We start from the raw sequence: 24,181 nt of genomic DNA on the forward strand, positions 1-24,181 counted from the left end.
TCCTTCGTGGAGTCTCTCTCAGACACTTTACGTTCTCCTCCCACCTTTAAAGGCAGTTCATCATGCAGAGGAGACCTGCCAATGGATTCCTCCAAAGTTCATCAATGATGCTCCTGTATCAGCTGAAGATATTTCTAGAGAGTGACACAAACGAATTACTGCTTCCCTCATGAAGAGCTATTCTTGCAGCACTTCTAGTCCTTGCTGACCTGGGACCAAAGGTATCAAATTTGGGTCCCCATGTGGCAGTGCTGTGTACTGCCACAAGATTTCTGGCCAAAGAAGCACAATTTTAAAAGTTAGAATATGAAATTCATTATTTTCAACAAGATATATTTTCTTCTCTCATGCAGGTTTTTATATAGCACAGCTACTTTTGATTTCTAAAACCTAAATATTTAATTGTGTTTCAATTTCTTAAAAAAAATGCTGATGTCTACTTAAGGGTCCAGCTCTACAAGCACATGCAATTTATAGCTGAAGTATGGTATAATTTTAAAGTTTGGGTGAAATTGTTTTAAGCTTAAATTGTTACCAGACTTAAAGTGTGATTTCAAGCAGTTGCAGAGATGCTAGAATTTTAAATAGCTTTTTTTCATCATTTTCTGTTTAGCTAAATTATTCCATAAAGCATTCCTAAATTGACAATTTATAATCAAATATTTAAATTATATTATTTCAGCTGCATTCATATTTAATATAGTCTTATTGTCAAATCTCATATGCCTCATTTTCTAACTAATCAATGTTCTATCTGCATAGGAAAAAAAAGAATTTCCACCATAATTAGTAAAGATTTTTATTATTATTATACATTGTAAAAATTCTCATAAAACTATAGTGTTACTTGACTCCAAATAAAACAGCATATTGGACCACCTCTGTATGTCAGACATGGGAAGACAAACCACAGGAAAGTGAAAAAGAGGTAGAGGAGGATAATTTTTTCTATGCAACTGCTACACTTAATTTGATTGTTATATTTTTTAAATGACCATTTATGAATATTAACAATTGTTTTATTTATTAAAGTTCAAATATTTTAATAAATATGAACTGCACTTCATATTTATTGTGCAAACTACAGGCACTGAATTATTTGGGCTACAACTTATTCCTTGAGCAAAATGACACACAAAACATAGTATAAATAAAAAGCAAAAGATACTGAAATCTCTCTAATTAGTTGGGGTTTTTTGCTAGTATACGTGCAAGAGGATAAACAGGCATTTTTGTATGGGTGATGCATCTGAAAACAAAAGTACAAGTGAGAAAAGTACCTTCCTGTTGGTAAAAATTACCTGGTTCTTTGTGCCATTTTTGGCAATGCAGCATGCAACTGCTTTAACATGCATTCAATAATGTATAGAAAAACAAAATATTTCTAGCAGGTGACAAATAAAAATACAGAACATTAGTTTGTACTATTAAGGCTTTTAGAGGCATGCAGAAAATATACAGTGCAATTAATGTTTCATGCAAGCTTTGGTGTGATTACAATTTTACATTTACGCATGCTGTAATACACAGCTGATTTTTATATCACCATTCAGAGGAAAACACCCACCCCCCATAAACCTGCCAAGAAACTATTTTTTATTTTTAGTAGAACATTCCCTAAATCAGCTGACATTGACAAGAACATCTGTGTCATTTGTATTTAATATGACATCCCTCTTATCATACACAACCATACTCATACCAAACAGTTTGGTTATCTTCAGAAACCAGTAAAGGGGATTCAATCTTGCTAGTATTTACACGTGCAGAAGCAATAAATTCACTATTTAGAACTGACTGTGGGTTACTGTTATCAGACATATGGTCATCAGAAGACTGTTCATGATCTTTCTGTAAAGATTTAACTGATGAGACAAATGTCTCATCAGTTACCTTTGCTGTAGACCTTTGAGGTAATCCACTTATATTACTAACTAATTCAGTGTTAAGAGATAAAAATGGCTGTGACACATGGGCCACAGTAAATGACCCTGTGCTATCATTAGTTGATACACCAACTTTATCACTGAACACATTAGTGCTTGAAGTTTTGTCAACAAAATTTGACTTTCCCATCCTTGAATTCCTAGGCTTCTCAGATTTATATCCCAAGTGATCTGGTTTAATTGTATTACCTAAATCATTTTGTGGAACAGAATCTACATTGTAAGATGTATAATGAAAAAAATTAGAGGACTGCTGGTGTGCACAGTACTCACTAGATGCTGATGGAATGCTTCTATCAGCTGTAGATGGTGCTGGATCAATTGATACAGGCTGCCTACTGTCCTTAGATAATAAATCATGAATGCTTGTCCTTCGAGTAGTTCCTTCTGCTGTAGAAATCACACTGCTTGCACGAGGTAAGGTAGCATAAGGGCTGCAATCTTTTGATTGTCGTTGTGATGGATTTGTTTGCACTTTTTGTTTGATTGACTTGACCTTTCCTTGAGTACCTGACGTCAATTTTATTGGAGAGCTGGTAAAGTACGTATCTTCAGTTTTATGAGGGCTGGGCCTTACAGGCTGTTCAGGTTTAGCTGACCTTCCATCTGAGAAGTAAACTGTGTTTTTCACACTTAATGATCTGACGATACCGCTGCCGACAGACGACTGTTTCCTTAGCTTTTCTTTTCCTGCCAACTCAGCAGACTCAGACAAACTTTTCATTACTTCATCTAAAAGATTCTCTTGGCTTGCACACTTTATCTGTCAAAACATATCCAAACAGCTTATTGTGTAGTTCTGATTTAATTTTTAAATTTACAAGAGAGATATTTTAGTCATCTTTATTACATGAAAGTGAAAAACAATTAGATTATTATTTTATTTAAATACTACATTAATTTGAGTATGAGAGGGGTAGCCATGTTAGTCTGGATCTGTAAAAGTGGCAAAGAGTCCTGTGGCACCTTATAGACTAACAGACGTATTGGAGCATAAACTTCCGTGGGTGAATACCCACTTCGTTGGATGCATGGAGTGGAAATTTCCAGAGCCAGGTATAAATATGCAAGCAAGAATCAGGCTAGGGATAACGAGGTTAGTTCCATCAGGGAGGATGAGGCTCTCTTCTAGCAGTTGAGGTGTGAACACCAAGGGAGGAGAAACTGCTTTTGTAGTTGGCTAGCCATTCACAGTCTTTGTTTAATCCTGAGCTGATGGTGTCAAACTTGCAAATGAACTGAAGCTCAGCAGCTTCTCTTTGAAGTCTGGTCCTGAAGGTTTTTTGCTGCAGGATGGCTACCTTTAAATCTGCTATTGTGTGTCCAGGGAGGTTGAAGTGTTCTCCTACAGGTTTTTGTATATTGCCATTCCTAATATCTGATTTATGTCCATTTATCCTTTTACGTAGGGACTGTCCAGTTTGGCCGATGTACATAGCAAAGGAGCATTACTGGCTCATGATGGCATAGATTACATTGGTGGACGTGCAGGTGAATGAACCGGTGATGGTGTGGCTGATCTGGTTAGGTTCTGTGATGGTGTCGCTAGTGTAGATATGATATCTACACCAGCGACACCATCACAGGACCTAACCAGATCAGCCAAACAATCACCGGACCTAAGCAGATCAGCCACACCATCACCGGTTCATTCACCTGCATGTCCACCAATGTAATCTACGCCAGTGGTTCTCAAAGCCGGTCCGCTGCTTGTTCAGGGAAAGCCCCTGGCGCGCTGGACCAGTTTGTTTACCTGCCGCGTCCACAGGTTCAGCCGATTGCGGCTCCCACTGGCCACGGTTCACTGCTCCAGGCCAATGAGGGCTGCGGGAAGGGCGGCCAGCACGTCCCTTGGCCTGTGCCACTTCCCGCAGCCCCCATTGGCCTGGAGCGGCGGACCAAGCTTTGAGAACCACTGATCTACGCCAGCATGTGCCAGGAATGCTCCTCTGCTATGTACATTGGCCAAACTGGACAGTCCCTACGTAAAAGGATAAATAGACATAAATCAGATATTAGGAATGGCAATATACAAAAACCTGTAGGAGAACACTTCAACCTCCCTGGACAAACAATAGCAGATTTAAAGGTAGCCATCCTGCAGCAAAAAACCTTCAGGACCAGACTTCAAAGAGAAACTGCTGAGCTTCAGTTCATTTGCAAATTTGACACCATCAGCTCACGATCCGACGAAATGGGTATTCACCCACGAAAGCTTATGCTCCAGTACGTCTGTTATTCTGTAAGGTGCCACAGGACTCTTTGCCGCTTTTACATTAATTTGAATTGCTTAGGACTACTCATTAGTGATATTTTACCTCTTAAATTTGAATTGTATATAACTTTGAACTATCATATAGATTGGCTATAAGGAAACATTCCTACCCTGGAAACTAGACGTCTGTGAAAGGCTGCAACTATCTGGAGTTCATGAGATATTACTTCTCCTCTGATATCAAGTAGCTCAACCAATCAAGTAATTAGAACTTCACACTCACATCTTCTCTCCCAGCTGCCTTCCTTTTCAATAACTAATTGATAATTTCCTTAACAATATGAACAATATGTACCAGTGTTTTGAGCCTAAGACTAGTGTGTGGAGTTCTGGATTCGAACCAGGTTCGAGTGGCTGGAAGAAATCCAATATGCAAAGTTGGAAGAAAGTTTCCTTTTCTGTTCAACTAGCTCCATCCATCTGGAATTCATAGGCTATATCTAGTAATACTCAAAATCTTGACCAGGAGGAATTTTCAATTAAGTCATGACCTCATTTTCTCATGAAAAAGTAAAGAGGTGGTTTGGTAATAGCTTTTAAGCATCAGGGAATTCCCCAGTTCAATGATGTCTAGGACCCAGTGGTCTGAAGCAATGCTCGTCATTCTTGAAATCAAAAAGGACACGAAGTCCTCAAAAGATGGCGTAAAAGGGGAAGAAAGACAAGGATTTGGATACTCCAAGACTAGTTCTTTGGAGCATCCTCAAATTCACTGACTACATATGGCCCCCACCAGCAGGTCAATCTACCAAGGTCTAGAAGGAAGAGCGTTGTCTCCCGTGGCAGGGACAGAATGACTTCTCCAATTGTGTGGGTCTTTGCTGGTAGCAAGCTCTTGAAGACGACTTCCGAAAGTGTCTGTTATGCAATCTAACTGAAGATTTCCTCTGAAAAACAGGCTAACTCAAGCCTAGCCACTGACTTTGTGCTTTTCTTTTTTTCCAAAATTCCAATAGTCTACAAAGCACTTAAACACACACAAATCTATCCATATTCAGCAAAGCACTTAAGAAAAGGTTTAACATTAAGCATGTGAAATGAGACAATCATGGGGAATAGGGATGCACCTAAGCATGAGCTTACATACCTTGCTAAATCAAAGCTCAAGAGCATACCTGTCTTGGAGCTGAAATCATCTGTGTCTTCAAAAGTGAAGTCCACAACTTTTGCCTGGGCCTCAACTTAGAGACCAGAATTCCTGAGCCAGTCGGGTTTCCTAAGGAAGAGTTCTAACCAAAGTCCCACCAGTTTTGTCTAAGATATCACAGAAACTGTTGGAAACAGTCTGGCCTTTTTTAAAGAACTCTGGAAATTTCTGTTTCTTAACCCAGGAATGTACTGGTCTCCAAAAGAGGTTCTGGACCAGAAAAAAAATTATATCTGGCTATAACACCCACCAATCATAACGTCAGGGAAGCTGAAGAATAAACCTTTATTCCAAACATGACCAATCATTTGGACTCAATGACATCTTCCCATTTCTAGTTTTCTCACTTGCAACAGAAATCACAAGTGAGTACATTATAGGACGCTGGTAAAATAAATCAAATCCCTCCTTGGAAATTTCGTATGAAGGAATCAGGTTTCCTTGAGGCAGAAATACCATAGGCAGGAGTGGTTCCAGACCTCTTTAGCTAGTTTCAACAAACCTTCATTGACTGGGAGGGCTATTCTTCCTTTCCCTTGGACTTCCAGGGAGTCCAAAAGTTTAAGTGGTGGCTTCCTGGCCAGGGGTGCTAAACCCAGAGCCCAGTAACATGTTAAACCACTGCCAGCAGCTGGAGTACCAATTGTTATGCTTATTGCTGAAAGCAGCTAAAAGGAGGTCTTTCTGACACCTCAGCACAGCTAACAGACCAGGAGGGGAGGGTGAAGTGAGTGACCTCAAGGAGAAAACATGACCCTCTGTCCTCCTGACATGAGTTGTTTTTCTGAAGCGTGTGGTTTTGCAAGATGGAAAGTCTGGCAATAGTTAACTATTGCTATACAGCTGGTTAACTGATGGAAAGTTCCCCTACCTGACTTGAATGTTTGGACACCTCTCAAGTTCCCTTGCAGATGGCCGGCTGGCCATTGGATGCTTGCAGTTATCCACTTGAGACCTCCCCAAGACCCTGGGTAAATATGAATTTCTTGGGGTGTTTTACTAACCTGTTGTGGACATGTGTAAGTGCTTGAGACTAAGTAAAGTATAGCTTTAAGTGAAAGCACTCTTGTATTGTCTTGTTTGTACCAACCATCTACCGGTCGGACGGCCGTATCTCCATTGATTTATTTCCTGACACCACCTCGCACAGAGTAAAGTTACTAAGAACTCTGGATTGAAAGAACCCCTGGTAACAATATCAGGAGTCACAGACATTCATCCCACCAAAACTAGAAAGATCCTAACATCAATTGGAGAAACTGAAACAGGCAAGACAGCCTCCTTAGATGATGCGTTAGAGGGGGGAAACCTCTGAAGACAATCCCACCACTTTCTCCATCTTCATGAGGAGGGCTCTGACAGCAGTTCTCACTGAAGACAATTACCAGGCAGTGAGAAGAAAGGAAACCACTTTGGGGCATATGACTGCCCACCCAGCCACTACTGATGAGTATGCCCAGCTACAGCACTTAGGAGAGGAGCCCTCAACTTTTCTTTCCTAATGTGGTCATCAGGGAAGCAGCAACCATTTACAAATTGTTACGCTTTGTATTTATTTCTTTTAAAACTATACCAGGAGTGGATCGGTCTCCTTTTACTGGGGATGCACACACTGATTTAAGTACATTCCCTGCCATCTGAGCAGCTCTACTAATCCCAGGTGGGTAGCAGCTGTTTTTCCCCACAGCACACTGAACCAGAATGCCACTTAGTTCCTACTTAGCATGCCATCTCACATTACATTCTGTAGCCTTCACCCTCCTTTTTCCGTTTTCCTTAACAAAAACTAAATTTTGGACCTGAAAATGAAGGGCTTTTCTATAGGAACATTTAGTTTGCAGCAAGCTGTGGTGTGAATCTACCCCACACTAGCTTGCCACAGACTAACTGTCTGTATCAACACTGCTGACACTCATTATCAGTTCACTAATGCACTTTGATGTAGTCCTGATTCAAAAAAGACTATATCAAAGTGTATTAACAATCTATTAATGCATGTCAGCAGGGTCCACATGGACAGATAGTCTGTGGCAGGCTAATGCGGGATGTATTCATACCCCCAGTTTGCCATGAACTAATTGTTTGTGTAGACAAACTATTATTTGACAGTGTCTCTTTAAAAGGATTTTAATGGGGTCCTGCAATGGCACACGCTGTAAGTACCATATTAAATATGTGCATAAATATAGGGTATTGTATAGCCCTAAAATTAAAATAATTTTTTTAACTAACCTCTGTAGAAGTAATCTTGTTGCTTTCTTCTAAAAACTGCTGCAGAGTAACAACCTCACTTCCAGGAGAACCAGTTTTGATCTTCTGCTTTCCTTGATTATCCACTGTTTCAGGCATTTTTTCCTGGATCATGGGACTCGACTTAGTGTGACTTTTCAAATACTGGATAGGACTGCTGCTGCTGCTAGACCAAGCCTCATGTTCATGAAGCAGACTAAATTCTCCACTGCTGTGACTTTGTGGCCTACTTTGGTTGTTAACTCCACCTGCTTTTGGGTAAACAGTATTAAATATTCTATAATAAAAATTACATGAAAATAATTATTGAACAGCACATTCTGAACAATATCTGGAGGATTATTAGATGTCATTTAATAATGCCTGTTTATATACTTTTTTAAAAATGATGAAGACTCTAATTGTCCTATATTACTCAGATCAAATATCCTATTCTGAAATCATGTTATAAAATGCAATTTCATCCCCTTGGCTTATCTGTTACAACTTTTCAACCTGATTTTTCAGTTTTTCAATGAAAAAAAACAAAATACCTTTCACTTGAAATTTGTAAATTTATTTCCACAGTACTAGATTATAAGAGGTTAAATATATACAGAAGACTTTATGATTCAATTCATGTTCAGCAACTCTGTAAAGTGTATATTGTCATCTGCTACTCATATGACATCTTATATAAATGAGACATAAAAGGTGGAACATGAATCATATCATAGAATCATAGGACTGGAAGGAACCTCGAGCAGTCACATAGTCCAGTCCCCTGAACTCATGGCAGAACTAAGTATTATCAGACAGATGTTTGTCTAACCTGCTTTTAAAAATCTCCAACAACAGAGATTCCACAACCACCCTGGGCAATTTATTCCAGTGCTTAACCACCCTGATAGTTAGGAAGTTTTTCCTAATGTCCAACCAAACCACCCTTGCTGCAATTTCAGCCCATTGCATCTTGTTCTAACCTGAGAGGTTACGAAGAATAATTTTTCTCCTTCCTCCTTGTAACAACCTTTTATGTACTTGAAAACCGCTATCATGACCCCTTTCAGTCTTCTCTTCTCAAGACTAAACAAACCAATTTTTTTCAATCTTCCCTCATAGGTCATGTTTTAATCATCCTTGTTGCTCTTCTCTGGACTCTCTCCAATTTGTCCACATTTTTCCTGAAATGTGGCGCCCAGAACTGGACACAATACTCTAGTCAAGGCCTAATCAGTGCGGAGTAGAGCGGAAGAATTCCCTCTCCTGTCTTGCTTACAACACTCGTTAATACACCCCAGAATGATGTTTGCCTTTTTTTGCAAAAATTTTACACTATTGACTCTCATTTAGCTTGTGATCCACTATAATGCCCAGATCCCTTTCTGCAGGACTCCTTCCTAGGTAGTCCATTTCCCATTTTATATGTGTGCAACTGATTGTTCCTTCCCAAGTGGAGTACTTTGCATTTGTCCTTATTGAATTTCATCCTTTTTTTGTCAGTCCATTTCTCCAATTTGTCCAGATCATTCTGAATTTGAATCCTATCCTCCAAAGCATTTATGATCCCTCCCAGCTTGGTATTGTCCACAAACTTGAAGAAAATGACTGCCAATTCTTCAACAGAATTTTCTAGAAAGGCTCCTCTAGAAAGGTTTTCCTTATACACCTCTACCCCAATATAACACGACCTGATATAACACGAATTCGGATATAACGCAGTAAAGCAGTGCTCCGGGGGTGGTGTGGGGGGGTGGGTGGGTCAGGGCTGCGTGCTCTGGTGGATCAAAGCAAGTTCGATATAACGCAGTTTCACCTACAACACAATAAGATTTTTTGGCTCCCGAGGACAGCGTTATATCGGGGTAGAGGTGTATTGTCAATTTTAGTTTATTACAATTGTGACCTGAAGGAGGAACATAGCATTAAGTGCAAAAAATATTGTTGCTATATCAATTTTCTTTGATTTTCAATCTTTCTTATAGGATCAGAGTCAAAAATACTGATGAATAGTAAACTGCTCTCTACCCTTTTTGTTGTTTCTGAATAATGTAATTATATTTGAAGACAGGAAAATTGTCAACAGTAGAAACTGTTTATGTACAATCTGGGGCACAAAATACCTCAGGGAATCTTTCACAGTAGAGAGTAACAAAATAAACAAGGCAAAAAACCGCTGTTCTAGTATTCACTTCTAAATTACCAACAAACAGATATTATCAAGAAAGTACAGTAACTCCTAACTTAAAGCCGTCCTGGTTAACGTTGTTTCGTTATGTTGCTGATCAATTAAAGAACATGCTCGTTTAAAGTTGCGCAATGTTCCCTTATAACGTTGTTTGGCAGCCGCCTGCTTTGTCCACTGCTTGCAGAAAGAGTAGCCTGTTGGAGCTAGCTGGTGGGGGCTTGGAACTAGGGTGGGCCGGCAGCCCCTCATCAGCTCCCTTAAGTTCCCTGTGTGGCAGCCGCCCAGCAGGCTATCAATTGCCAGGCAGTTCAGCTGTCCCTCCCCCCACTGCCATGTGCTGCTCCTGGGAGCCTCCTGCTTCCTGTGCAGAGGGGGGAAGGAAGAGAGGTGCTAATGTGAGGGTGTCCGCCTCTTCCCGCTCCTGTACCTTATCTCCACAGAGCAGGGTGGGGACACGACAGCGCTCGGGACGGAGGGAGCTTGCTGGCAGCAGCTGCTGTATCAACTTGCTGATCTACTTAAAAAGACAGTGTACTTAGAGTGGGGTCAGCATACTTAAAGGGGCAATGCACGTCTCTCTCACACACACGGTGTGTGTCTCTGTCTCTCTCTGCCATGCTGTCTCCCCTCCCTCCATTCGTGCTGCCTTGTAGAGTGTGAGGCTACATTAACAACAATATGTCCACATTAGAGGTTTTTACGGTTAGGCTTGAGAAAGTCCTGGCTGGGATGATTTAGTTGGGGATTGGTCCCGATTTGAGCAGGGGGTTGGACCAGATGACCTCCTGAGGTCCCTTCCAACCGTGATATTCTATGATTCTATGTTAATCCTTGAGGGCTCAGCCGAGTGCTAGTTCATCATTTAGCAGTAAGGCATTCCCTGGGAAATATCCCATGCTCTTACTTCACCACCTCAACCAAGCTTCACAATCATCATTGCTGTGTACAGTATTGAATTGTTTGTTTAAAACTTATACTGTGTATATGTATGTATATATGTATTAAAATATAGTCTTTTGTCTGGCAAAAAATATTTCCTGGAACCTAACCCCCCTATTTACATTAATTCTTATGGGGAAATTGGATTCACTTAACATTGTTTTGCTTAAAGTAGCATTTTTCAGGAACATAATTACAACGTTAAGCGAGGAGTTACTGTATTAGTCAAATACATTATATGAACTCTTATGAATGGATGCTACTCTAACATATTCAGCATTCTTCAGTCAGCAGGAAATATAAAATCTTGTGGAAGCCCATCACAAACAGGATTAAAATGGTTTTTAAAAAATCTATATTAATACATGAAATATAGGGAATACTGCTAATACTGTGGTAACATTTTCTAGTTTTCAAAGGCAAAATTTAAAAGTTTGTAAAGGTGACTGCATTTTATTCTATACACATCTCTATATACCTTGTAGTTATTTTGGTTAGTTTGTGTTGTACATTTTTACAGATTTTATTTCAGAGATAGGATGCCAGAAACACACAGACACAATACAAAAAATTAAGCAATATTATTTCCCTGTTTAAAAATGTAATTGAATTGAAATTAATTTTGTGGCTAAATTTTTTTTTTTTAAGAGAATATTTCTTTTTCTGTAGTTAAGTCCAAAGCAGATTGCGAAGAGTTACAAAGGGATCTCATAATACTGAGTGCCTGGGCAACAAAATGGTAGATGAAATTCAACGTTGATAAATGCAAAGTAATGCACAGTGGACAACATAAAAATCCCAACTATACATATAAAATGATGGGGTCTAAATTTGCTGTTATCATTCAAGAAAGAGATCTTGGAGTCATTATGGATAGTTCCCTGAAAACATCCACTCAATGTACAGCGGCAGTCAAAAAAACTAAGAGAATGTTGGGAATATTAGGAAATGAATAGATAATAAGATAGAAAATATTATATTGCCTCTATATAAATAAATGGTATGCCCACAACTTGAATACTACGTGCAGATCTGGTCACCCCATCTCAAAGAAGATATACTGGAATTGGAAAAGATACAGAAAAGGGCAATAAAAATGATTAAGGGTATGGAACAGCTTCCATATGAGGAGAGATTAATAAAACTGGGACTTTTCAGCTTGGAAAAGAGACGACGAAGGGGGGATATGATAGAGTTCTATAAAATCATGACTGGTGTGGAGAAACTAAATAAGGAAGTGTTATTTATTTCTTCTCATAACACAAGAACTAGGGGTCACCAAATGAAATTAATAGGCATCAGATTTAAAACAAACAAAAGGAAGTATTTCTTCACACAACACATAGTCAACCTGTAGAACTCTTTGCCAGAGAACGTTGTGAAGGCCAAGACTATAACAGGGTTCAAAAAAGAACTCGATAAATTCATGAAGGATAGGTCCATCAATGGCTATTAGCCAGGATAGGCAGGGATGGTGTCCCTACCCTCTGTTTGCCAGAAGCTGGGAATGGGCAACAGAGGATGGATCACTTGATGATTACCTGTTCTGTTCATTCCCTCTGAAGCACCTGGCATTGGCCACTGTTGGACGACAGGATACTGTGCTAGGTGGACCACTGATCTGACCTAGTATGGCTGTTCGTATGTATGGTCTATCTTAGACTTATTTTAAAATAGTTTCAACTTCATATATTGTAATTGCTCCTATTTTAATATTTACTAAATGCATTTGAAGGTCTACTGTATTAATATTCTTCCCTAATTTGGAAAACGAAGGGCATAAAGCAGTGGTGGGCAACCTGCGACCTGCACATGGCCTGTCAGGGTAATCCTCTGGTGGGCCGCCAGACAGTTTGTTTACATTTGCACGGCTTCCCGCAGCTTCTAGTGGTCGCGGTTTGCCGTTCCCAGCCAATGGGAGCTGCAGGAAGCGGCGTGGGCCACAGGGACGTGCTGGCCGCTGCTTCCCGCAGCTCCCATTGGCCGGGAATGGCAAACCGCTACCACTGGGAGCTGTGGGTGGCTGTGCAAATGTAAACAAACTGTCTGGTGGCCCACCAGTGGATTTCTCTGATGGGCCGCGTGCAGCCCGCGAGCTGCAGGTTGCCCACCACTGGCATAAAGTGTTAAAAGAAAAACATGCCATGAATTTTTTATTTTATTTTTTTACCAGCCCATCTTACAAACAAAGTCATGGAAATGAAGCATAGATGGCAATTCACCTACACCATACCTTTGACTTCATGAAGTGAAGCGTTGTTATTGCTATTACTAGTGGATGTTCTGCCACTATCAAGGCTGGCTGGTCTGGAAGCTAAATGAAAAGTAAGGAGACAGAATGATAAACACAATTTTAGCAGATGACACTATACCTTTACATTCTGATCACAGAATGTTCTGAGGTAGGAATCATGCACTATTTCACAGGCTGAGCACGCCCATTGTCAACAAAGTGTTGTTTCTTACAGATCAGAAAGCGAAGGGATTTCCAGGCAGTCCAAGAGGACACTTTAGTAAAGGATGCTACAGGAACAGTAAGATACAAGGGAAAGAAAAACAGAAAACAGAGTGCATGTTTAGAATTGAAACAGATTTGTTAGTGGGAAACCAGGATTTTAGAAGAACACAGTGGCATGCAGAAAGCTGCTTGTGATTTGGTCACTTACAACAGATTTGACAAGGAACCTTGCACACTGTAGAAATGCCACAAACAGGAGGAGCAAGAGCATCTGCATAGTTAATGTCCTGTACTCCTCCCCAATATAAGCAGGGGTGCTGGAACAATTTGTATAATGGGGGTGCTGAGAGCCATTGAACCAAAACTGTAAACCCTGTATATAATGGAATCCACTTGAAGCCAGATGGTGCTACAGCACCCCTCCCATGCCCCTAGTTCTAGCATCTGTTAGTACAAAGGAAATAATTGCACTGTTAATATTTTCCAAAATATTAAATAACAATATTTTATTTCAATTTTGTTTATATTCATTTTAAAATATTTTAGTAAAGAAAAATAGTTTCAGTTTTATTTCTTGTAAGAAATTTCTTGTATTTATTTCTTTATTTAGCTTTTTCACTCTATATTTTTACTTGATGAAAAGACTTATTTTGTACTATGAAATATATAAAACTTTACTTTAAAATCAAGAAATGAATCACTGAAACCTAAAGAGCTTTTTAATGCAAGTCAAAATTTCCCTTCTTTCACAATTAAACCCAAATATATCTGAAAATGGGCAAAAAGAATTTGTATTCTGTTCAGGTGCATTTCATAGATATTGTCTACTAAAATACACAACAGTTAGTGGAAAGATTATTTTATAGAAAAAGAAAAAGTATTAGGTTTGAAGAAATGGCACCATATAGTCAAGTCATACGCAAATTATAGAAAACATGCTCACTTGCAATGCTTCAATTCACTGTGTGCGCAAACATCGTTAGCATTCACATCATGTATTCTTAATTTATTATTTAATTAAAGTTCACATCTTACCATGAACTCTTGATCCTGTACTAGAATCATCACTAATGCCTTGTGGACTTACATCTTCAAAGGATGTAGTATCTATACACAGAGACATAAAACAGTATGTAAATTAAATTTCACAGCAAAAATGTAATTTAAACATTTGTCATCTGTAAAATGTAATGAAATAATTATTTCAAATACAATCCATCTTTGCTTATGTAGCCTTTCTGTAGGAAAAACTCTAAGGTATTTTACAATTGAAGCTATTAAACCCATTCAATTACTTCTTAGTACTGTAATTCAATTATTCAGGTTGTTTTCTACAGAAGAATGTGAAATATGAAGGAATAAAAACAGATTTATATAAAATTGTTGTTACCAATATAATCACAACAGTGCAAAAAGCTTCTACCTATACCTTTATTATTTAGCAATTGCTTGGATCTGAAGCCTGAAGAAGAGTTGACAGTTGCAAAGTTGATAGCTGTAGTAGAGAAGGCCATAGCTCCCAATTCTTTTTTCCTTTTACCCGTAGATCTATCATCAGGGCCCTCCAGATGCTCAGAACTACCTGTCCATTGTCCTCCTGCTAGGACCATGGACTGCACCAGGTCATTCATGGCTGGGATGCAAATGAAAGCAAATGAATCAGCATGGTTGAATGTATTTTTTTAATTTCTATTTCATATTGTAAAAAGTTTGATATTTGTCTAAGCATCAAGGCATACTGAACACTGAAAGCTACAAACACAAGATCATCCATGTTATGACATGCAATCAGCTCAGTGAATGAAAAGTATTACAGGCCATACTTTCAGTTCAGATATGATTTTTAATTGATTTTATTAGATAAAAGTGCCATGCTTGTGCTGCAATGATATGCAATATATATGTTAGAAGCTTTGATATGTTGTTTTGCAAAGACAAATGGAATGAATAAGGGTAAGATGGGCAGTGGTGCTAACACAACATGAACTTTGGCAATGGTTGGGGTCCTTGTTCAGTGCAGGTTACTGCAGGAATACTGTATTTTGCATTATAGTAGTTAAAAGGATCTGAAAGAGATGGCATCCTATGATATACTCCTTTGCTTTACAACACTATAGAAGTGTCCACCCCCTTTTTTAAAAAATAGAACATTTTAGTAAAGAAGAAGTGACACACATTTGAAAAGAGTAACAGACCACTTTATATCCTTGCACTATTTTCTCTATAGATTCTTTAAGCCAAAAATTTAAGATATTTGTGGTTTATAAAATGCTTACTAAAAGTGGAATTTAAAACTATTCAAATGTCTATAGAGTGCACTGTAAATTTATATACACATGCATGCACAATGTGTATATATAATAAATATGTATACAAATATATAAAATGTAATCACAATAAATCGAGTATGTATATATACATATATTATTCAGTGCCAAGGTTTTTCAAAAATTCTTCCAGCTCCTTGTATTATAGCAGGACTTGCACATTGCAAAATAGTAAAAAACAGCACAGTCCAGGGGAAAGGTTAGTGAAAAATTAGTAATGGAAGCCAGTGTAGCCATTTAAAAGAAGCTAACTGTCAAAGTCTTACACATGGAGCGACGGTAGAAGGCCTTCATTTTGTCTTTTTCCTTCGGTCTGTTCCTCAAAAAGGGCAGTCTTTTCAGTGCAATCACTTTTATGTCATAGCATGAGGAAAAACGGAAACAGGGAAATGAAAGAAAAAAGGGAGAAGAACAGATGGAAGTTAAATGTTGAAACTAAGGATAGAAATGAATGTTTGAGTTTCAGCTATGTATGCTATGCTAAAAACTATTATTCTCATGCTGCTGAGTGATAATGAAATATGGAAACTACGCTATGAAACCTTCAATATACTCAGAAAAGCACTGAAGACAATGGTGAGGAACGTAATATATTTTGCAAGTGCAGAATGCCAAATTCTTGAAAAAACAAAAGTAACTTCTTTGCAGAGATTTATAAAAAGAGATAGAGTTTTTCCAAGAAAGTGGAAAATAGATTTATTCAAAAGGCCTAAAATTTGATTACTTTGTGATTTCAATAAAACATCCACTTTTTCTCTTTAAAAAAGAGTTTGAATCTTAATTACTTGCTATAATGTGTCTTTTCTAATTTGCTTTTCTCTTGTACTTTTCACTCATGATTTACATTTTTATAAGTTTTGATACATTATGTATTGTGCATATTAATTAAATAACTCTCTCTTTCACTCTTTGTTTCTGTACATTTTCTTTCTATGGACCACCTGTTCAAGGGACTATGTGAACGGAGTGCAGAAAACTGAAATAATAAACTACAAGTTTGTTATAAAGCTGCAGTGATTGCTCAGATTTCCTGGTTGGCATGGTACCCTGCCAAATTGCTACTGGAAAAAAGTACCAAACAGAAGATTAACACCTCCTCCTGACCACCACAAAAAAACAAAGAAAAAACAAACAAAAATGGGGGTGTGGTTATGACATTTTGGGGAGTCAGAAAAATTAAAATAATACATGTAACATCTGCAAAAAGAACATTAAAATTATATTAATTATTACAATTAGAAAAAAGTCACAAGTTACTCCTGTCCTTAGGTTGGAGTGCAGTGCAACAGTAACTTGTTAATAGTGGACATCTCTGTCTTCACGTAGCATCATATAAATGTGTCAGCAGACTGCCAAGCATACAGGAGCAACGTGCAAACAATGGAGATGCAAGGGCTTCATCTTTGACAGAAGGGAGCTCAGAAATCAAAAATTTCTTACAAATGCCGAGGCCCCTGCTTCATTTGCATGCTACCCAACATCACAATCTACAGGTTTTACATCTTGTCATTTGCCTCAAATTTGTTGAACCAATGGCCTGTTACAAAGCCATTTAATATGCATGCACATGGATTTTCCTATATTTTTAGACACATCTGCTCCTTCTGTATTTCTCTGCACAAAAGGGGAAATATACCCTATATTTTGTTATATTTCTTTTTAGTTTGATGAAAATGGTGGTTCAACAGAAAAAATCAAAATGTCCAATTTCTGGTATCGCCATTATGCAGTATTTCTAATACCGCTCTATTATAAGAACTATTTCATGTTAGAATTAATACAGCCATGCAAAATCACCATGAAATGGTACCAGACCAAATAAATGCTACTTAGCCATAATTATGGTGTAAAAATAAAAAAAAATTACTAGCCTGTCAAAAAAAAAATTCCCTGGCCCCAAGTGAACAGGCAAATAGAATTTTGCATGGCTGGATTAACAATGTTAGAAATAGTATAACTTCAGCTACTTAAATGGACATTGATAAGTACATTTTTATCTATCAAAACATTCCTTTTGTAAATAAAGGCCAGGCTGTTTCTGACCTCACAAGAGTGCAAGTTGGGAGAAAATGTAAGCATCCCGTTGCACTCATGTACAACAGCCAGCCATAATACTGTGGAGGACTGCAAGCACTGGTGGTATCCTTTCCAAAGGAGGAGTACCTGATTGAAAGTTGGTTATCACATTGCTTCCCCTCCACCTTTTGCACTCAGCACGGGGTGGGGGGGCATGTACAGTGTACCACTTTGAAATGTGGTGGAGCTCCTGCTGCAGCATGCACAACCCAAGAGACCTAGGAGGATGTATGTTTGATTCAGCTAGATTTCCTCCAGACAGTCCTGCTGTAACATGGCTCCATCAATTTAGCACTAAAATATTACAGTAAAAACAAAAGCTATATATTCTACAACTTTCATTACTGATTAAATCTGGTATAGTCTCATATGATTTAACTCAGGGTTTCTCAACGACCAGTCCGTGGACCCTGAGATTTCCCTGACACCCCAGTTTAGGAAGGCAGCAAGCTGGTCCCTGCTATCAAAAAAGGTTGAGAAACACTGCAAAATGATCAACATACAGAGAATATTCACAGTTCTAGTGTACAATGGTATCGAGATTAGAGAGAAGCTGCTCATCCTTAATATAAGTCAACTGTACATACCTTTGGGTGGGGAAGGGTAGGGAGACATAAAGGGAACACACACCAGTCAATATATGTGTTTCTCATATAGGAGACAAGTACACTTAATATATGTTAACCTTTAGCTTGCTGATTGCGTAGATATACCGGTAGGTACTCAAACATAAACTAAGCTTTTCTGACCTTCGTTCAGCTCAATAAACACAGCTGCTTTCAATAATCAGGAGGGAATGAGCTGAAAGCAATGTGAAAATGGACACTGATTGGCTACAGTAAGTTGAGTGATCATTAAAGCCTTCATAAAGAAGATATGTTGTCTATCTAGATCTGTGAAAAGATACACTTTTATTTCACTGTCTGCCAAAAGAATGCATGCACCAGTATGAAGCTTATTTCTTGCTTTTGTGACAAATAAAGTATAAATAACTAGTTTTAGCATTAGTGACAATGAAATGAGGAACACACTGTGACAATAAGCACTCTCTGTATTCACATCCTACATACTACTGTAATAATCTTTGAACAAAATATGCCTTGTGAAGTGTCTTTTAAAACTAATAACTCAATTATCATTAATATTCTTGTGTGATGTATGTATGGGGTGGGTATTAAGAGTGATGAATATATGCTGAAATTATGACTGAAGTGTGTGTAAACCAGGTATGCCAGGGAGAGTTGGTAAACAGGACTGCACTAGACAAAGGAATATGTTTTCTCCACCTGGGAGTTACTTCCAAAGTACTTTGAAAGACAAAGAGAATGTCTTTACATTAGAAAGACAAGGTGGGAGATATTAATCTTTTATTGGACCAACTTCTGTGGCTGAGAGATATATAACATATGTTGGTCCAATAAAAGATATTACCTTATCCACCTTGTGTGTCTCATATCCTGAGACTGACAGGGCTACAACACCACTGCATACAATGTATTTACATATCATGTAAACAGATCCATCTAGCTAATGAGGGATGGAAGCAAATCTCACACTAACAAGTGGGGCAGAAGACAGCATAGTGGTTGGTAGAGAGAAGCTTGATCTGGGTTTTACTTTTCAAAGAATACATGGCAAGGTTTAGAGGTCTACAAAGATAGAGTGGCTGAACCTCTAGTGATAAGCAATTGAATCAAACTGATGGTATACAATATTACTGTACTGTATTAGAAAAGTGTGACACTCAGACTTAGGCTTGGCAGCTGCAAGTGGCTCTTTAATGTGTCTTCTTGTGGGTCTTTGCAGCACTTTTTAAACACAGTATGATTTAATTATTACCCAGTCTAAGTTTATTAACCAATCAGGATGCTTTTACTATGTTATTAACCAATTGTAGAATACTTGGTCAGTCGTTTTGCTGTGAATTGATACACATACACATACATACATACACACACACACAGAGTAAATGAAACAATGAATTTATACTACTGTGGCTCTTTTGGGTAACGTTGATTGCTAATTTGGCTCCTAAACCACTGAGGTCTGAGTATCACTGGTACAGAGTGAGTTCTTTTCTGAAAGCCTATGGCCACTGGTGATTGATATCACCGTGAATTGTATGCATTACCACTATATAAGGAATTATGGATACTCATTGATATTGGGCTGTACAGTCTCTCCAGACAGGAGGGAATGCCACATTTATTAATTAAGCATGGTGGAATCAGAAACAATGGAAACCCTATTTACATAGAAATTGTATAGGGGGATGAGAAGCCCACAGGAAGAGAAAGACACCATGAGATCATTCTGCCTCTTGAAAACAATTAAATGAATTTTGGAAGATATAAGCAAGGAGAGAAGCCATCTTGGGCATCCATCACTAGACAAATACAAGAGGCCAGAGCTCTTCCAAGCTAAGAAAAATATGTCCTTCAACCAAGGAGGATTGAAGTCTCTGGAACTGAAGATAGGTGAGAAATCTGCTTAGGCAAAGATCTTTCACCTAAGATGACATGGGAAGCAAGCACCTTGTACTTTTGTGGAAGGTCCTGACTGGGGGAAAGATGGCCATGGCTGGGAAAAAGAATGACTAGGTAGAGAAACTAGCTTGAACAAAGACTGTATCTTGCTAGATTAGGTTTAAGACTTTTAGATGCATGTTTTCACTTTTATTTGCTTGTAGCCCTTTCTAACTTTATTGCTTATACTTAGCATCACTTAATCTATGTCCTATTGTTAATAAATCTGTTTTATTTTACTATAAACCAACTCAATGCTGTGTTTAAAAGGAAGGGTGCATTTACTCAAGCTAAGTTAATAAGCCGTGATGTAGTTTTGTCTCTTTACAGGAGTATTGAACATTATTATTTCTCTGAGCTGTCCAGGAAAGGGCTGAATATTTCAGGGCACACAGTTTTTGGGAAATTTGGAATGGGGAGTGTGTTGGGGTCATCTTGCTGGTTGTAACCAAGGCTGGTTGAAGACAGAGTGTGACTGGTGTGTTGCTGGCAGGCTGCTGGCATCAGACTGCTGGACTCAGGGCTGCTGCTATATACAGATATTCATAGTGGCAGGCTGCTTGTGAGCGGCCCAGGTTGGGAGCTACAGCAACAAAGAGCTGTGAGGCACCCAGGGTTACAGGGCAGGTGGTGACAAAATCCTTTACTGGTCTGGACTGCCACCTGAATCCCATGACACACACTCCCTCTTTTTTCTTACTGAGTTAATTTTATTGTGGTTGTTTCTAACTGCATTTTGTTTTTTCATCCAAACTGACAAGAAATTACCTTTGATTATGTGTTTTATAAAACCTGTGTTCATACTACAAAAAGTATACAGTCACAAGTAAATAATTACAGTTAAGACAATAGTTATCTTAACTTCATGGTGATTCTTGGTCTCTTAAGAAACAGATCCACAAAAAGGGTTGGCTTGTGGCCCTCAGCTAACCTACAAAATGTGAGATTTAGCTGTAGATACTGATGGTGCTTAGCTCACTAAAGCAGATATCAAATCTGTCCTTTGATAGAATCTGCTCTTCTTCTTGTTGGAATCACATGATTGTTGCTATGTGTGGCATATGGCTGAAACATTGCCTGAAAAATCCTTGTGACTCGTATGTGGAAGTGGAAGTGCTTTTCTTGGCAGATGAAGCAGTGGCCAAAAGGTTTTAAACATGTCCTGGCATCTTTAATGAAGTGCATCTGTTTTGATGCTGAACAATTCGGGGTCCTCAGAGATCACATCTTCTATTGCCTTTTGTACCCCCCCACACAAGTAAGGCAGAGGATTTTAGCAACAAAGACAAGAACAACATTACAGTGGTTGCCACTGTTCTCAAATCCAATTGGAAGAACTACATTTCCAGGCTGTTACATTAAAAAATTGTCAAAAAGACAATGAACTATATCTATTTTACACAAATTATGACAACACAGTCACCAAGCTAGTCCAGTGCTTGGGTGAGGAACTCACGGATGAAGAACACCTTGAAGTTGATGCTGAACCTAAGAAAAACAGAAGTCATGCTGTTTAGAAGACGCAAATACTTTTGAGAAGTTTGTGACAGCCATGACACATTATTTTCTACCTGAGGAAGTAAGCTCATCATTTGTAAAGTTAGGAGTGAAAGGAGGGGAAGGTCTAGACACTGAATCCCCAAGTCCTGATGTCTCTGCACTTCAAGAGCTTCCCCTACGTTCCTGTCTCAGTTCCCCTGGCAAGGCTGCCTTGGTTCACAGTGGAGCCAAAGAAGCAGAACCACAGGAAACCTTTTAGGCACAGATGACCAAGGCTAGCAGGCAACCAGGAACAGACCTGAAGAGGATTTTTTTAAGCTGAGAGCAGCTAGAGGGTTTTCTGTCTATTTGCCTGGAGACAGAGATGTTAGTTTTTTACAAAGAGGTTTTTCTTTTTTGAGCTTGAGTTTTCTCTACCTAAAGGCAGGGTAGTTAACCTCCTGCAGGGAAATTCACAAATTGTTTTTTTTCTTTCCTCTCCTAACTCTCAGGTATAGCAGCTGGAAAATGAAAGCACAAGAAAGCAGGAAAATGACTACCAGTGAAGCAGCTAATAAACTAGAGTTGGCCAGATTCGAACCTGAAGAGAAACAAAAAGAGCATGATAGACAGATGATCTTAAGGCGCTTGGAGGTGGAGGCAGAAAAAGCCAGGGTGGAGGCAGAGGAAACTGCCCCTAAGAGAGCAATGGAGGAGAAAGAAAAAGAGAGGAAGCATGCACTGGAGATGGAGAAGGCAAGGGCTCAGCAGAATATACCAACCAACCCTAGCAATCCTTCTCCAGGTACCGCTTCCCATCCCAGAAAGTTCCCCACCTACAAGGCAGGCAATGATACCGAGGACTTCTTAGAAAACTTCGAAAGGGCCTGCCTTGGGTACAGCATCTCTACAGACCAGTACACGGTAGAGCTGAGGCCACAGCTCAGTGGAGCCTTAGCAGAGATTGCGGCTGAAATGCCACAGGAACACATGAACAGTTATGAACTTTTTAAAACCCAGACGAGAGTCAGAATGGGGCTAACACCCGAGCATTCTCATTGGTGGTTCAGAGCCCTAAGGTGGAAACCAGACGTGTCATTTACTCGACATGCCTACCACATTGTGAAAAATTGGGATGCCTGGATATCAGGAGCAAGTGTTAAATCTCCAGAAGAGCTGCCCTTCCTAATGCAAATGGAGCAGTTCTTAGAGGGTGTCCCTGAGGAAATAGAAAGGCACATCCTAGATGGGAAGCCCAAAACTGTAATCGAGGCGGGGGAGAGCCAAATGGGTGGAGGTGACAGAAAAGAAAAAAAACTAGTAGCAGTTGGAGCGAATATCAGAAGGGGCAACCCGAAACAAAACCCTATCACCGGGGGTAACCCAAGGCCCCACCTACATCCCAAGCAAAACCCCAGACACCTTATCGTCCCACCACACCATTCTCCAGCAACCCATCTCGCCCCAATGCCCAGTCAACTGGATGATGTTTTAAATGTAATGAGCTGGAGCATGTGAAGGCCAACTGCCCCAAGAATGCCAGCAGATTACACTTCATTGCACCGGGGTCACACCAAAGGTCTTCAGGCCCAGATGCCTCCCATATACCCTTAGAGAGAAGAGAAACTACTGGAGCGCAGGTGTCAGCTATCCATCAATCCTTAGTGGACCCCAACTTAATCAACCCAGAGGCCCAAGTGACTATTCAACCCTTCAAGTCCAACTCTTTCGATTTGCCTACAGCCAAGTTGCCTGTCCAGTACAAGGGTTGGTCAAGAATGTGGACTTTTGCGGTCTATGATGATTATCCCATTCCCATGCTGCTAGGGGAAGACTTGGCCAACCAGGTAAAGCTGGCCAAGAGGGTGGGAATGGTCACCCGCAGCCAGACTAAGCAAGCTTCCACACCTATCCCTGTTCCTGAGCATTCCACCAGGGCCCCGTCTGTATTACCGGAGACCCAGATGGAGGTGGGGGAACCGGATCCCCTGCCAATAACTGCAACGGCCATAGTGGATCCAGAGACCCAGCCAAAGCCAGTCCCCGAACTGAAACTGGCGAAGCAACCAGCAACAGAACCATTGCCAGCGCTGAGTCCAGTGCTTGCAACCCTGTCTACAGCTTGAACACCAGAGGGCACCATCGAGCCTGCACTGGCAGCAGCAGCAAATGACCCTACACAAGAGGCTCAGCCAGATCCTGAAATACCCCATAGTGCACCAGCGGAGAGCGGTTCACCATCAATGGAAACAGCCCCATCACCTGCATCGTTTCCAGAGGGACCAAGCCGAGGTCCACAATCCATTGAGGAACTGATGTCTCCAGCATCAAGGGAACAGTTCCAGGCCGAGCAGGAAGCAGATGAAAGCCTCCAGAGAGCTTGGACAGAGGCACGGAGCAACCCACCGCCTCTCAACTCTTCTAATCGATCCCGATTTGTTGTAGAAAGACGACTTTTATACAAGGAAACTCTTTCTGGTGGACACCAGGAAAACTGGCATCCTCAGAGACAGCTGGTAGTTCCAACTAAATACCGGGAAAAGCTCTTGAGCTTAGCCCACAATCATCCTAGTGGCCATGCTGGGGTGAACA

The 24,181-nt window shown here is 39.7% G+C and overlaps 1 protein-coding gene across 10 annotated transcripts in view; it reads right to left on the minus strand.

The window, feature by feature from the left end:
• The window catches only part of CCDC88A (coiled-coil domain containing 88A), a 363,848-nt gene that overhangs the window by 2,369 nt on the left and 337,298 nt on the right, over positions 1-24,181 (minus strand). For 2 of the 10 annotated variants that reach the window (XM_074949470.1, XM_074949467.1), the window contains 6 exons: positions 15,776-15,859; positions 14,612-14,815; positions 14,218-14,289; positions 12,958-13,038; positions 7,601-7,869; positions 1,164-2,709 (listed from right to left, as the gene is read on the minus strand). In XM_074949470.1, the coding sequence (XP_074805571.1) occupies positions 1,681-2,709; positions 7,601-7,869; positions 12,958-13,038; positions 14,218-14,289; positions 14,612-14,815; positions 15,776-15,859 (1,739 nt within the window). In that variant the 3' untranslated portion in view covers positions 1,164-1,680. Of the gene's footprint in view, positions 1-1,163; positions 2,710-7,600; positions 7,870-12,957; positions 13,039-13,125; positions 13,248-14,217; positions 14,290-14,611; positions 14,816-15,775; positions 15,860-24,181 lie in introns of those variants that run through there. The other 8 variants (XM_074949473.1, XM_074949468.1, XM_074949474.1 and 5 more) reach the window with 8 other exon arrangements.

This window comes from Natator depressus, chromosome 3, assembly GCF_965152275.1.
Source record: "Natator depressus isolate rNatDep1 chromosome 3, rNatDep2.hap1, whole genome shotgun sequence".
In the NCBI taxonomy this organism is placed as follows: Eukaryota; Metazoa; Chordata; order Testudines; family Cheloniidae; genus Natator; species Natator depressus.